Source organism: Onychostruthus taczanowskii, unplaced genomic scaffold (assembly GCF_017590055.1).
Source record: "Onychostruthus taczanowskii isolate IOZ18803 unplaced genomic scaffold, ASM1759005v1 scaffold1, whole genome shotgun sequence".
Taxonomy (NCBI): Eukaryota; Metazoa; Chordata; class Aves; order Passeriformes; family Passeridae; genus Onychostruthus; species Onychostruthus taczanowskii.
In genome coordinates this window covers 30789731-30806234 of record NW_024496525.1, presented here as the reverse complement: position 1 = coordinate 30806234, position 16504 = coordinate 30789731, and the positions used below count along the sequence as shown (strand labels likewise).

General features: G+C 42.5%; 1 protein-coding gene across 11 annotated transcripts in view; it reads left to right on the top strand.

The window, feature by feature from the left end:
- Positions 1-385: 385 nt before the first annotated feature.
- Positions 386-16504, top strand: part of CDC42BPB (CDC42 binding protein kinase beta) — a 91462-nt gene continuing 75343 nt past the window's right edge. For all 11 annotated transcript variants that reach the window (XR_005952260.1, XM_041399258.1, XM_041399176.1 and 8 more), the window contains exon 1: positions 386-830. Coding sequence is in view for 10 of the 11 variants with exons in the window: in XM_041399258.1 (XP_041255192.1) it covers positions 653-830 (178 nt within the window). In the remaining variant the exon portion in view is untranslated. The remainder of the gene's footprint in view (positions 831-16504) is intronic.

The window sequence follows — 16504 nt, the reverse complement described above, 5'->3', positions numbered from 1 at the left end:
GCTGTGGTCCCGGACCCATTCCAGGAGCCTGTGGCTCTGTGCACATAGGCTGACACCAACACCGCCATGTGCTGCCTGCCTGAAACCCCTTAGTGCCAGCGGGTCCGTGCGTGAGGGACCCTGCCTGGCCCTCTGACTAGGGCTCCTCTGTGGTGCTTGAAGGTCTGACACCAAAGAACCTCCTCACTGGGGGTAACTCATAGACAGACAGACAGACACACACGCGAAAGTGCCGACGCGGACACGCAGGCCACGCCACCGCTTGCACCCTCCGCGGCGAATCTGCCGCTACGGGGCGCCGCCCGGCCCAAGCTTCCTGCGCGGCTTCGCGCCGCCCTGCCCACGTCGGAGCGCGCGGGCGCCGCGCGGTGGGCGTGGCCGGAGGCGCTGCGAGGGACGCGCCGGGCCCGGGGAGGAGGAGCGGGATCGGCAGCGGCATCGGCCCTTCCCCGCCGCCGGGGCGAGGCCGCAGCGGAGCGGGGCGGGGGGTGGCCGGGTCCGGCCCATGGACCGTCCGTGCCCGACGCGGAGCCCGTGGAAGGAGCCGCTCGGCCGCGGGAGGCGGCGCGGAGCGGCTGAGAGCGGCTGAGCCCCGGGGCCTTCGCTTCGCCCCGTCCCGTCCGCGCCCCGCGCCCGCCGCCCGAGCGGCACCATGTCGGCCAAGGTGCGGCTGAAGCGGCTGGAGCAGCTGGTGCTGGACGGGCCGCAGCGGCACGACAGCGTGCTGAGCGTGGAGACCCTGCTCGACCTCCTGGTCGGCGTCTACGCCGAGTGCAGCCGCGACTCGCCGCTCCGCCGCGACCGATACGTGTCCGACTTCCTCGAGTGGGGTGAGCCCGGGCGGGGGCCGGGTGGCGGGGGCCGCGCGCGGTGCCCGCTGAGGGGCGGCGGGCCGGCCGGGGGCGGCCCGGCCCCGCAGCGCGCTCCCTCCGCCGCTCCCGGCAGCGGCCGGAGACGCCGCCCCTGGATGCGGCGCCTCCCTGGGGAACACCCCCGCCGCCAGCCGGGCCTTGACCCTCCAGGTCTCCTCCCTCGGTCCCAGGCGAACCGCTTGGCAGCCGGCAGCAGGAGCGGCAGCGGAGTGTCCTTGGCCTGAAACCGTGCTCGGCTTAGCCCGAAACGTCAGGCTGATCCAGTGCTCCTCGGAGGGTTTCCTACCTGGGGGAGGGGAGGAGGGGAGAGCACCAGGCTCAGGCTTTGAAATGTTGCTCTGGTGCCGGCTCCTTGCTTTAGAGAGGGCGTGTGCGTGTGGCTCGAAGAAACAACAGTTCCCGTTCATCATGCTGTCTTTTTTAATTTGGGCATGCCCCCCCCAAGGACAGAGTATTTCTAGGCAGCCTTTCTAAGAGCTTTGTTTAATGGTTCCCTACTGTTAAGCAGCCTGATAACGAGGGACCTCCAATAGTCCGGAGCATGCTGACAAAAGAAGATGTGGATACTTTTGATGGCACTCAGGATAAAAGTTTTCCATCCAATGTTGGTTAGTTAAGGCTATTGACTAGAGGTATGTGGAGAGCAGAGATCCTTCCCTGCTGCATGTCTAAATGAATTTATGTTAAAACGGCCGTGGTGGCTGACTGGTTTATTCAGCTGAGTAAGTTATGAATAATAATGTATGACGAAGGTGACTTAACTTCTCCATGGAATAAGAATTGAAGGGGAGGCAGAAGTGATCACTGCTCACGAGAACGTTGCCCCGTTTATCAGCTGTTCCATGCATGTACAGTTAATTAAGCTTTAAAAGAGCACTCTTAAAATATCAAAAAAAAACCAACAAAAAAACCCCCAACCAACAAAACAAAGGATTTCCTAAGGGAGAGGGAGGGGCAGATTTACTTCAGTAAATGCAAATGTGTGTCTTTAGCACTAGAGACCAGAGCACTAACATGAAGGGACAGCTGGTTCTCCTTAATTTCAGTGGGGACCACCACTCTTTGTCATACACTAACAAACTAAGAGGATTCACTTCCTGGACTCTTCTATTGACGTCAGTAATGCGATTGCCAACTGAATAATTAACCACTTTATCACATCTGCCCCGCAAGGCTGCAGCCTGGGGAACATTGATTATTTGTTTTGTCATGGGAGCTTTGGATGTCTTCTGCAAAGAGCAATCAGGGTTTTTTGTTTTCAAGCTGATGGCTTGAAGGAGTGAGCACCAGCAAATTGTTAAGTGTGATAGATCAGAGTGCAGCATACTTTGAAAACTGAAGTTGCAAGGATTTGGGGCAGGCCAGAGAATGATATGCTTTTTCTATAGCACTGCTGGTGGTTGTGTCTTACTCACTGATCCCAGCGTTGTCATTTTTTGTGTGATGGAGAGGCCGATTATCCAATTGTTTATAAAATTGCTTCTTTTAATTCTATTTATTGTGTTCACTGAATGTGAAAAGGTTACTGACTTGATGAAAAGTGTAGCTCGCAATAAAAACAGTGTGTAGGTTTTACTGCAGTGTGGGATTACCCTGGTATAACAAAGTGCCTATTCAATAAATAATTGAAATGTATGTGAGCTACCATCTGGTGCTGCAGAGTAGGGATAAAAGTTTGTAATCCAGGCTCTTGATGGTAAGGGGGTGGACCTAAGTCTGGACTGTATATTTGTGTTCCATCAACAAGGGATACCCTTAAAACCAATTACAGTTAATACTGTGAGTTCCTTCTTTTCCTTCAAGCTGCTAAAAACAAGTAAATGCCAGCAATGAGACACCTTTTATCTGTGTCCTAATGCCCTCACAGTGTGTTTCCACTGACAAGGAACTTGTTTCTGCCTCCAGCTAATAAGGAAAATATCATGCCAAACATGCTAATCTTCCTTATGTCATGATGTGTCTTAATTACAGCCTGATTTGCTGTTAGAAGATATTCTGGATTAATGTGCAGAAGTTTTCTGTGCTGTTATGTGTCTGTAGAAGTATGAGAGTGTAGTTAAATATTTGGGATATACTTTGAAGATCAGTGTTTCTTTATCAACTGGAGACAGAAGGAATTTCCTTTTGACAAAATGGAGACTTACCACTGACAATGGAAATAAGCTGCATAGGTATTAAATTTGAATTAACATGAGCTATATAACAAACATTTTTTTCACAATTGTGATTTTAAAACTGGGTGTGAGGTATCACACATGTAAAATTCCCTTGAAATGATTCAGGGTGGCTAATGGACTTGCTTGCCTTCTTCATTGGCTAGAGAAAATAGAGTTCAGGCGTGGTAGTTGAGGCTGGGCTTTTTCCTGGCTGTGGGGTGCGGAGAGGATTGTGAGTTGTGTGCTGTAGTTGCTGGATATGGATATCTCTGCTTTCTGACAGAGCATGGTGCTGCTCATACTCTGTAGCTGGTGGATGCTGGAGAAATGGGGAGTCCAGAAAACTCCCCATTTAAAAATTAAGTTCCACGTTCATGTTGTGAGACTTAGGCCACCTCCTCTCTCAACATCTGCAGAGGCCTTGCACCTACCTGTGCAGGCTGATGAACTCCAAATGGTGCATCCCATTGCTTCTGTCCTATTAATTCCTCTGCTGCTTCCTGGTAGGCCTGCCACAGGCTTAAATCTTCTTCCTATTTGCTAACCATAGAAGAGTGCAGGGTGTGGTCCTTTGCCTTGAGGCAGCTTGTGGCTTCCATTGCTTTACAAATCTTGTAAGAATCTGCCATTTTAACCTTGTCAATTATAGCTTTCCCATGGTGAATGGAGCTTTCAAAAAGGCTGTTCTTTCCCTATACTGGATGTATAATACACATTCTTTATGCCAAGTGTCTTTGGAGAAGAGCTAGCTGAACTGCAAGTGAGGAGTCCAAATTCCTTTTCTTTTAGTTATTTTTATTTATAACTTCCGTTGAATAAGCTCGCACCCAGTTGGTTATCACTGTTATATTGTTTATACAATAGATATTGAAATAATGCTCAGTATTCTTAGTGGGAATTGAATCAAAGTCTGTTAGGTAACAGACACATGTTGTCTGCGTGTTCAGAAAGAACTTCCCAAGTCTGTGTTTAGTGTCTTTTAAACTGTTGCTTCATCTGCTGCTCCTAGAGTGAGAAATAGTGGGGAGTCCTGTTTATTCTAGTTGGCTTTTCTCATTCCTCTGTGAAAGTGGGACTGCCTGAAGCTGTCTGCATGGACTTTGGACTTACCTGATGGACTATGGGTGCTGCAGTGTGTATTGTCCATACACTGCAGAGGAATGTCCCAAGAGACTTTTCCTGCAGAAAATGCTGTCCCTTGTTTACCCTGACAAGGAGAGAACTGCAAGAGTGCTGGAGCAGCACAGTCACAGCTCAGGTGTCTGCACCACCTGTCCTTTTGCTTTCAGGTACAGCATGTTCCTCCCCATGGAGCCTCTTGTTCTCTCATACTGAGGCATCCAAGTCTTGCATAACCCTGTGCTAGAGTGGCTGCTTGCAGGGCACCTTGCTGGCTGGCATCACTTCTGTGCTGGTTTGACATCACCTTGTTTTTCAGGAGTTATCTTAGCAGGCTTTGGCTGGTGCTCACTGCCCCTTCCTTCCAGTCACCAGGGACTGGCGCAACCGGCTGCTCCATTTTTGGACAGCTGCTTGTCACAGTTTACAGCCAGTAGTTGTACATGTTCAGAGGAGAGTCTCAGGAATGGGCCTTATTGGTATTCAAAATGATCCTGGTCCTGCACAGCCTCTTTCTTCAGCCTTTGTTTCCTCTGACCCTGTTTCATACTGCTGGTCTGCTACAGAAGGCAGGGTGGCACGTGCCCCATACACTTCATTCAGTGTTGTCTCACTCCCAGCTATGCAGTGGCTGGTTCTCTCTGTGGCAGCACCTCAAACCCCATGGCAGAGTAGTTCAGTAGTTTGTTGTTTTTGTTTGACGCAGGCTCACAAGATACTTCTGTGGACTGTTTCTCCTTATTTTTTGTGAGCTGTCAGTTTGAATGCTGACTTACCTTCCGTGTTCTCAGTTTGTGCAAGGTCTGCTACCCACCTAGAGTGGTGTTCTGCTTTTGCATGGTGGTGGTGGAGTTTTTTGTCTCTGTGTTTGTTTTGCTTTTTTACTGAAAGGAACTCTAAGGATGGTGAAGCTGTGGGGAGCATGAGGAAGATGCACATGATTAGCACAAGTAGGCCAGCTTGACACCTGCTGCTGAGCTCTTGAAGATAGTCTGGCATAGTAGGCAGTGGATGCTGGTGTAGTAACATCAATATATTCCCAGTCTGGACTAGAGGAGAGAAAAAATTTACACACAGAATGCTCAAAGCAACCTCTAGCCTAGCCCTGAATTGCCACTTTCGGGTACATATTTGTTACACTTGAGTGTGGACCACAGATGGAAAAAATCATACACAGAGCATTGACCAGGAAGGGCTGCTGTGCTGGTAAAGTGATTCACAACTTTAGGTCACTGTTGGGACTGGTGCTTCAAGTTTGGATCTTGCCATTTGGAGGGGCTCTGTGAGCTCTGTAAGTTGACTCCGAGTCCTCATCTCTCCTCCTTTCAGTTCTGCTTAAAGAGACACCTTAACCTTTCAGATAAAAAAAAATACCTAATTAGGGAAGGGATAACCTTGCAGGGTGGCCTTTCAGTCAGAACAGTGTAGAGCCTGTTCTCTCAGCCTGAGAGCAGTTGTGTTCAGAAGTGTACATGTGAGCCTGAGAAAGGGTCTTTCCAGCCTGCACTGGAGCATCTTCTAAACTAGCTGCAGGGTTGACCTAGTCCTGTGTCACAGGTACTGCTGTACTAGAAAAAGTACTGGGTAAGAGCAGGGGCACAACATGTGGCAAGTGTGCTGCTAGCATAGGAGGCAGAACTGTCCTCAGGTATTTTTGAGATGACCTCAGAGCTGATGGACTTTAGACTTTTAGGGTTGCTTATGAGATCTCTTGGTCTTTTGGGTTATACCAGGAAAAACTGTCACTTGATAACATGTCATATCTCTTGACTTGAGGGCTTAAATTCCTCTCTTCCTTCCCTTTGGCACTCCTCTCCCTCCCCTGCTTGCAGAAATACACGTAAAAATCTAGGAAGGGGCCTCAGGCTCTGCCAGCTCATATAATGTCCTTCTCTGTGCAGGCAGAAGCTGTGCAGGGAGTGATAAGCCTGTTGGGCACGAGTGTGAAGTGACAGTAGTTGGATAATGAAGACAGCTGATGAACAAGAAAACTGAATTTCAAGATTTTGGCTTAGTTTCCTCTACATCATCCTCTATCCACCAAAGCCTGTTATGATCCCTTATACCAGAGCTAGTGGCAGGAGGGTGTGGACTGAGGGCGCACTGGGGCAAGGTACAGCTACAGGTGCCTTGCAGATGATCTGGAAAGGTGAGTGCTGGTGACCATGGGGTTTTTTGTGCAGTGTGGATTCTGCTAGAACTCTTCCCTGCTTCTGAAGGCTTTCCTGTGGGCATAGATGGGGCACCATAGCTTGGATCACCTTCTGTAACAAGGTCATGATGGTCATCTGGCAGAATAGTGTGACCCTGGCTGCTGAATGCCAGTTTCCTGCATTTTCTGCTTTGATGAAACTGGTTTTGTTCTTTTCAGAGATGTGTGTTAGGGTTAATTCATGTTGAAGTAGCCCAAACTTCCATGTTAGCTTTGACAGCATTGTAGTCAGGGCTAGTGACATGAGGGCAGGTTAAAATCCTGCTGCTGTATGATGCTGGACTCTTTACAGGACATCTCTTTTAATCTGTTATTTTTAGAATGAGACAGAATCTTTTCATGACTTTTTCTGTAAAACTTCGTGCTGTGAAGCATTGGGACTGAATGTTGCAGTCATGTTTTAGTAGTGGCAAAGTAACAGGGTCTGGAGGATGAGAGGCCCATTGGCACGTGCTGTTAAGGTGACAGATGGCCTGGGTGAAGATTCTTTTGTCCCATAGAAGGAACTCAGTATTGCTTTTCTCCTGTGGATGAAGGTGCTAATAAAGAGCACCAGTCTTTAGTTAGGACTTGAGGAATTATGTGATATATTGAAGGCTGTGATCTATATTTTGCATTTAATTTTGTTTATCTATGAAAACTCAGAAGGGGGTAAATAAGCCACTGATAAGTTTGTCTTCATACAGGAAAATGTGTGTGCAGCTAGTAGCTTCGAGATGGTACATGATAAAGTGTAACATTATAATGCAGATTTCATAAGCATCCATAAATCTAACTTTTTTCTGTCTTGTTTCACTTGCAAATCTAAATTATTTTCATATTGATTTTTCACAGATAATATTAAGATATAATATTTTGCAAAAAAATCACTCAATTTGCATCCTTAAAACTTGCACAGTCGTCACAGTTACACATTATCAGTGGAAATGTCTGGAAAGTCAGTTTAGTCAGCAGATCTAGTACAATGAATTTTTTTATGAAATTAAGTTGAGCTAATCTATTTTTGCAAACAATTAATGTGTGCGAATGAGTCAGTTTCTTCCACACCTACTAGGACACATGATTTTAATTGTGGGAATCAGAAATGCAAATACTTGTTTCATTAGCTGTTTTTAGCAAGTTACTTCTACTTTATGGTTGTATATTAATATTTTAGGTTATAGGAGTGTTAATCTGTAGTTGAGATTAGCTGGGAATGTTAGACTACAGATTCTTTAAATTTATAAAAAGTTACACTTTTTCTCTTGCATGTAATTTGAGGCAATTCATGCAAGCTGGTTTAAGATGGGTATTACAAAAAGGAAGAATAATAATACTTAAAAATTGCAAATTTGTCTGTGCCATTAACAGAATGCAGTGCCTAGGATTATGAAAAATTTTATGGGTTCATCATTTTCATTACCAAAGTCTGAAAAAATTAATAGGACAATGGACCACAAATAAACTGTTTAGAAAACTAGAAGGGACTTGTTAAAGCTGTTTAATATAATTTTGCTTTTGATAATACTTTAAATAGAGTTGGCATTTGTTTCCTAAATCTCATGAGGTAAGCTTGAGGGTTCCAGTGTATTCTTGATGTACCAAAGGGCTTGTGTCATGCTCACTGTTATATCCCACTGAAGTGCTAGGGGGTTTTGCATTTTATTTATTTATTTATTTATTTATTTTAAAAAGGGATTTAATTTAAAATATTCTCCAGGTCTGAGAATTTTTATGTACATTTGCTCTGTGGTTCAATGTGATCTGTTAATTTTTTGGCTGTCTCCTAACACTAAAAGCTTCCTGTCTATTTTTTGCATCAGCATATGCAGATTGCCAGAATGTAGGCTTTCATTTATAAAGATCTTGTTCACTATAATGAATGTAGCTTTCTTCAGTAGGAAACTACACTCTGTTTTCTTAAGCCCTGATTTTGCATAGACCTCAGTAATCATGTCTGGAGATATACTTAGAGTGCATTCAGATTAAGTGTGTGCATCCATCATTTCCAGCTGAGGCCTTAGGCATCCTGAAGTGCCTGAGATCTTAATTTCTATCATTCATGTCATCAGGGTCTTAACACTGAAAAGTGTTACTACTTAACCATGGCCTAAAGCTTCAAATGTGATTAGTTCCTCTGGATACCCAACCTAAGACATCTGTAAAGGAGTCTGAGCTTTAGAAAATGGTGGGGATATCTTTACCAAGTATTAAATCATTGAAACTGTTTGGAATTTATTAATCAGATGTGCATTAGTGAAGTCTGAGGTATAGTTTTTAATTTTGTTAAGTGCAGTGCCATTGAAGGGTGAATATGTATGGGTGCCTTTCCCCAAAGGGCCGAGAAGAGGTCAGAAGCAGCACCAATTTCAAATATATCCCGAATTCTTTTCATAATTTTTAATTGTTCTCCAACGTAAAAATAAACATGGATAATTGCTTTGTCAAGTCCTGCTTGGAATGTTTATGCCAGTTTAGTAAGATATGCGTGCTCAGAGTTTTGGAAAAGTCAATACAAAAATCTGTCTGGATTTTTAATTCAGCTTAAATCTGAGTTGTGTTGTTCTAATTGTCATCAAAAGATTTGATGAAAGGTGGAATAACAAGTAAAATGACAGCTGTTTTAAACTCATTTGAGTAGGTATATGGAAGTCAGTCTTGAAGAAGTGTTGCAGCTGTTCTGGCAATATTGTACTTTTATTTGGGACTGTGTAATTCATGGGATGTAGATTAATTCTTTTTACAGGAGGTATAACTTTAACCAAAGCACAGCAACCACTATAGAAATATGTGGGGTTGTATATTATGATTTCCCTGTCAGTAATGGTCCCTTAGCCTAAGAACTAAACTGTATGCCTTTGAAATCTCTGTCCTCGTTTGAGGAAGGACAAGGTTTCTAATAATTGCATGGTAATACTTATGGGACATCTGGAATCTTTTTCCTACTCTTGAGGAATTCCTCTGTCCTTGGTTCCCCCCTCTACTTCTTACAGAGATTTGACATGTACCTTGGGAGTGGATGAGCATTGTCTCCATTTGCCTTGTACACCTCAGGATTTCTGATGTTTTTATAACGTGGATTCTCTGATCTTCACTTTGCACATCCTTCCTCAAAAGTTGGCTTCTTCATGGAGCTTTTCAATGTGCTGCCAGCCTTCTTGCTGCCCGTGTGACTTGGATTATCAATACAGGAAGCTGGAATGTTTGGAGTGCCTTTTATTTTACTGTAATTAAGGCACAGCAGGAAGGTGACTCCAGGCATGAAGATCCTGTTATATAATTTTGAAATATGTTCCCAAAGGTTTGCTTTTTAAGATGTGTGTTTAGTCTTTAGATTTAGCTCTTTTTCTGGTAGGATTAGTTAGGTTGTCATGTGTTGTTCCTTCTGCCCCCATTTCTGTGTATCATGACTGCATGGCTGTGGTCTGCCTCTTATGGACACCCAGTGTGCAAGCTCTGCAGGCTTTGTTCTACAGGCTTCTAGTTTTTGGACTCTGGATTCTAAGAAGAATAAGCAAATTTTTCCTGTTGTTAGGTGTTTTTCCTGTAGTTAGTTGTACTTGAGTAAGATGTTTGTATTGACATTTTTAAATTAAGGATTTATGTTTCTGTGTCTAGTCTGTGATTGCTTGCATTATGTCAGCATGAAATGGGAACGTAATATCTGACCACATTTTCTTTCTTTTTAGTTTGTATGCTCTTGAAGCCAAGGAGGGAATCTCATTCTCCCTATCAGTGGCTACTTTTAGGGTGGCATTGTTGCACTGGAATGCTCTCAAGTTACACATTTTGAAGGAAAAGACATTTTTGTGATTCAGAATCTTGGGACTTCTTCCAGGAGGCTGTGAGAAGAAAAGTTTTATATGTACAAGAGGCTAAAAGTGATCTAGACTTCATAGTGGAGTAACTGGTAGGTGTTGGGTTGTAAGTGCAGAGTGAAGACTGGAGCCTGTGGTATTTAATATTTGTGCCTTTATTGGGTAATAGGTATTTTTCCTAAACTCACAGCACTTTGTCTGTCAGAGCAGACTTAGAACTTGCAGGTCAGCTGTGTCACAGGGAAGAAGCACACACATTTTCCTTCCAGACCAGCTTTAACTGGTTGTAGCAAAACACCTTAGGTCATGTGGCATCATATCAGTGCATAGAGTTAAGTTTGACTGTGTTAACTTACTCTGGTATGTAATTGAAGATTTCCATTACTAGTTAGTTCAGCCTTTGGTTTCCTGAACAGTTGATATTTAAGTTGGGAATAATGTCAGTATACACACAGCTGTTTTTAAACTGTGGTTTTTCTGGCCTGGTACTCCAGATAACGTGGGACAACAGTGTGGGGATGCCTAACTGGAGGCTGTATCAGACCCACAGACTGTCTTTATCTTACCCTAGAAATATTTACTGGTTATTAAGGCAACTGAACTCTGGTTATCAGTGTGTATTTACTACTGTGGGCCAGCAGGATTTACTGGGTTGGATGTAGTGCTGTACCAACAGGGCTATACTGGGCAGGCTTGACCCTGGTAGGCATGACCTAGACAGGTTTACATCTGTGGCTAGAAATTATCAATCTTTGTGCATCCTGAAGTTTGACTCTGATGTGAATTGTGAAGATAAAAGCCCTGACATTTTGTGAAGGAGGGAAGTGGGAGATTTTTAATTAAGAAAATTAAAAGCTATTTGTGAAGAAGCTTTTACTGCCCTTAGGAAAGGGCTTTGCAGTAATTTTCATCAGTGTTAAAGGTATGCATGCATTTGAGTGGCTCAGACCAGGAGAAGTTGCCCTGGTTTATCCTGACAGAACCAAAGCTGTAGGTTGTCTAGGTACAGACTTCCTGTTCTTGTGGGTAGTGTTAAACATCATAAAGATTGTGTTTAATGTTTGAGGCATGTTTTGAAGGTGGGGATAGCAGATACTGCATTCCTCTACCTTTGGTATACAGCATTATACTTCCCTCACACTGTGAAACATGACAAAATTCAGCATGACAAATGCAAAGTCTTGCTACGTGGAGCTGCAAAAGTTGGGGAATGACCATCTAGACAGCAGCCTTACAAAAAAGGATTTGTGGATCCTGGTATACAATTAGTTTAAAAAGTCAGTGATGCATCATTATAGAAATGGAAGCTGCCTATGTGCAGGACTGCATCTGGAGAATATAGCCAGCAGGCTGAGGGAAGTGGTTGTTATTCTCTTTACACCGCACTTCCAAGGCCATTTCTCTTGTACTGTGCCTAGTTCAGGGCTTCCCCGTACAGAAAAAACCCTGGGCAACTGAAGTGAGTCTAGGAGTAAACCACTGATGTGGCTGAGGGCTGAAGTACGTGAGATGCAGCAAAAGCCTGGATGCGTGGAGAAGGGGAATCTCATCGTTATCCTCCACTGCCACACGTGTGGTTAGGGAGAACAGAGAGAGGCAGATGCTTCCTTGGTGCACTGCCAAGGACAAACAGAGGACACAGGCTATGGCAAGGAGGATTCTGACTCTGTGAGAGAAAAATTAAAGCACTCCTCCTGACAATGGTCTTGCACTGGAAGAGTCACCCAGAAAGATGAAAGGCTCTTGATCCTGGCAACAAACCTCAGTTGGACAAGGCCTTTGTCACCTGATTGAACTTTGATGTTATCTCAGCTTTGAGTAATTTGGGTGGATTCTGATGTCCAGAAGTCTTTTCCAAACTGTGTTTACTCTGCGGTTCAGTATATTTTTTTTCAAGTCAGCAAATATATTTAACATCATGGCTGCTCTAAGAGTAAATAGTTGTTCTTCATACTTCTCAGAATAAAAGCAGTATATAAAATAGCATCTTCTTGCTGTAGCTAAAGTAGCTAACACAACTTGGTTTTTTGATAGTCTAAGGTGGTCACCTTGGTTGGCTGGCATTTTACCACAGTCTGAACATAAGTATTGACAAGCTTTTAACTAGGCTTGTTAAATTAAGGGAATTTTGTTCATGTTGTTCTTCCATGTTAAAGAAAGCACCAATTTCCTTGTTCCAGTGAATTTGCCAGAACAGGTTTTAAGAACTTTGAACCTATATTTTATGTTTAGTGCCGTCTCTCAAGTGTGGTTTCCTTGTGTCTAGTTAGCCTTGATAGCACTTGGGTATTTTAAAGCATTCCTCTGTGGAGCTGTCAGAAGAGCCTGCCCTCCCTGCATGACTGTGAGCCTGAATCATCCTTTATGAAAAGGACAGGTTTAATTGTTGTACTAGATAGGTTCTCATATCACAAAGGATCTCTATCTAGTAGGGCTCCTAATATATGTTTATATCTGACACTATACGGAGTCTGGCTAAGCAGTTGCTAACAGCAAGGTGAAACAAATGTTCCTCATAAGAGGAAGATGTAATGGGAGATACTAGCTGGGGTTTTTTGTTTCCTCTGTAAACTGAGAACTCATATGGCTTACATGGCTTACTCGTATGGCAACGTGGTTTTAATGCTGATATTCTTGATTGATCATAGTAGACTCAGCTAACCAAAATGCACAACAAATTCAAATTGTTTCAAAATCATTGGTATATGATAGTACTATCAGTGATGAGGATAACAATGTACAAATGGGACAAAACCTAAGAAATTAATCCTTTTTTAGTGCTGTTTTGTACTTAGAAGGTATCCAAAGTGGCACTTGACTTTCCATACAATGAATTTATATCTGTGTCATTAAGTATTTTGCTTACAGCAAAACCCTGGCAAAATAATAACATTCTTCAAAATTCTTACATTCCTAAATGCCTGGAAGACTGGTAGATACCCTTCTCAGAGAACATACATTGCCAGCTATGTCATGAAGGCATTCATTGAGAGCACTATGTAATGCAATGGTCCACTGCCCTTCTGGGGCAAGGACTGTGTCTGAGCTGTTTATAATGTGCAAGGCATTCATTGAGAGCACTATGTAATGCAATGGTCCACTGCCCTTCTGGGGCAAGGACTGTGTCTGTGTCTGAGCTGTTTATAATGTGTGTTCATTTTACAGAATAAACTTGTCTCAAAGTGTTGTGTAGTCGTTACAGACGCTTTGGTGCTTGCACACTGTGGAGGTACCATGGGGAAAAAGAAGATAGTGAAATAATGACAGTAACTTTTTTTGTGGACTTAGTCTTGCTGCTTAAAACTACTGAGAAATACCATTCCCCTCCTCTTATGCCTGAATTTCCTCTTTCATTTAATTGTTCAGACTCTTCACTTTTCGTTTCTTAGTTCTATTTAGAGAAGGCACTTTGCAGTGATGTCTTTAAAACAGCAGTGCACACTTGTGCACACAGGGCAGCAATGATCTTGTGTCAGTGGCTGTAATATGTTCTTGTGCATGTTGGTAATGATAGCTCGCTCTTCAAGTATATGCTTGATAACTGCAGAATAAATAATACAGACCTCACTGGAAAATGTGCTCCAGTAATTCACCTTCAGAGCTCTGTGGATGACAGCTGGTGAAAGATAATGGATTATCTTTCTGCAAGAGGAAAGCATGGGCAAGACCTACTTCTTACATCAATCTCCTTGCCCTCATCTCTTCCTCCCCCCTCATGTCCCATATAACACTTAAGAACCTGTCCTCTCCATTTTCTAAGGGACTTGGGTGGAGATGGCTTGTTATCACTTTTGTGTTTAAAAAATAATAAAAAAAAATAATTGGCAAGGAAATAAATTTAGCTGTGCATAACAATTCATGGAAGAGGAAATCAACACTGTCTGCTTGTAATCTTTTAACACATATCCAGAAATAGATTGTTGGAGAGTCACAGTATTTGTTTTAAAATTTATAGTATTGCAATAAAAAATAAGCAGGTCTGTGAGTTAGAAACAAGTGGAAAAAACATTATTTAAAGCCCAAGATACTGGTCAATATACTGCAAACATTGGTCATGCCAGATGTCTTTACCTGGTGCTTCCAGAAGTTCCTGTACGTTTAAGTAAACTTTGAGATTTTTTTACTAAAATGTCTGTCCAGAAAGTTTTGAAGGAGAAATGGAACTGATGGTACTCAAAGAAGAACTTCTCACATGAGATAACAAAGATTCTTACTAAACTTGCGGTTTTGAGTTGTTAAAGTTTGTTCACACAAGAAAGGTGAGATTCCAAAGTGACTTCTTGGTTCCTTAAAAATGCATTCCTTTAGAGAGTGGCTCTTCAGAAGAGTAATTCCTTAAATTCTGATTTTGTGTAATACAGTTCTAAGTGCTCCTGTTTTCTTTCCTTCCTTTAAAATACTGAATAGTCAGGGGTGAGTTTTGGCCAACAACTACATAAACTACTCTGCTATTGTAAAATTTCTTTAAACAATTAGGTACATTTTTGTTCCTGTGTCAGAGTAATGAGTGGTGCAGTCTGAGCATAGTAACAGACATAGTGACAAAGTGACCCTTGCTGCTCATGCAGATAATGCAGTGGAGTAGTTTAACACGTGACTGTTCCTTCTTTTTTATCGTGGCTGATACTTGTTTTGAAAGATTTTATGGAGCTAGGTTTTAGTTATTTTGACTTTTTTGTTTTAATGATGCTTCTGTGGGCTTGTTTTAAAATTCAGATTATATAGGAAACAAGAGTTGAACATCAAGAAATTATTGTAAAAGTGAAATATTGGGGCTATTAAAGTATAAACAGTAGGAGAGTTGCCAGAAGCATAGTCTTCAAGGCTTTTTAACTCCTTTACAGACAATTTGATGAACTAAAAAGCAAGTTTTATAAGCAGTCATCTTTCCCCCAATGCTGTGGGATGTTTGTGTCCTGCAGACCATTGCCACAGATCTGCACTGTGTGTACCTGCTCATGAGAATCAGAGTGAAGCTGTATGTTAAAGACCATGAAACTACCAAGAGATTAAAAACATTTTTGGTAAATGTCATGTCCTTGCTTGATTCACAGTGGCAGTCTAAAGAAGGAATAATGTATTACTGAGCACGTTTTTCATGACACTTGGGAAAAAAAAAAAAGAGCTCTAAGTGACATGTATATTGAGTATCTTATGTAAAGTAAAGGGGGAAAAAATAGACAGCTCTTCCAGACTTTTACATTAGAGAATTCCAAAGAAGTTTATGGAAGAAAAGGATTACATAGCCTCAGCTCCACAATACTAGTATCAAAATTGAACCTAGCTTGTCTGAACTACAGTATCAACGATGAAGAGTTTGACAGTCTTTATAAGATTGTGGTTTGGGACTGAAGGTGTTTTTAAAGTGAGTCGATGCAAGTGGAAAATATTACTGAAGAGCTAAAACAATCATGAAATGGGCAAAGTACCCAAGGTTTACTTAGATGACACTGGAGACAAATTAGTAAAGGAAAATACTAAATTCTATATGGAAAAAGAAAAAGGAATGGGGTATAACTAAAATGATGTGTAAGAAAGTAGAAGGGCATCCATTTGGCTTTTATCTGTGTAAATATTGGCTCAATGTCTATAGTAGTTTGCAGTTGCATTGAAGTAGATTGAAATATTTTGTAGATTGACTGAAATTCCTTGGTTTTCTGTTTGTGGTCACCTCTTCTGCTTGCAGTCTCCTCAGAGGTTGAGTGCTATGTTGGAAGATTTCTGGAAAGAAGTTAATGCATCTTTACTGATTCCTACTCTGGAAATGGGAACTTGTAAAAGCACATCTACACCAGTAGGGTTTTCCAGCTGCATCTGTACTGGCATGCAGGTGCTCACCCTGGTGTTGCATAGGAGCTTCCAAATGTTTGGTTGCTATTTCCAAGTATGTGTAAAGACAAGGGTTGGAAGCCAACAGAATGGAGCCTGAGGTATAGATGAAGATTTGAGATTGCCAGCCTACTACAAGCTTGTTCTGAATGTCTTAGTACTTGATTTTCTGTTTTGAAATCAACACACCTGTCTAGGTGGACTGTAAATGAGGAAGAAAAAAGGAATTCTCCACTTAAATGCGTGGAAATAAATCTTAAAGCAAAAGGCTCATGGATGTAGTGTTTATTAAACATAGATGGCATGTGGATAATGTTATACCTTAAGTAAGAGGGAGTGTGCAAAACTGAAAACTTATGTTCAAAATGACAAGCTTAAAACAAGAATGCTTTAAGATACTGCACCTGATATAAAAACTTTCTGGGATGATCCTCCCTTGATATGCCTATCTTGAAAAGCTGAGGAACAAGACGCAGAGGTTAGACATGGTATGTGCAGTTGTGAGTGCAGTGATTGCAC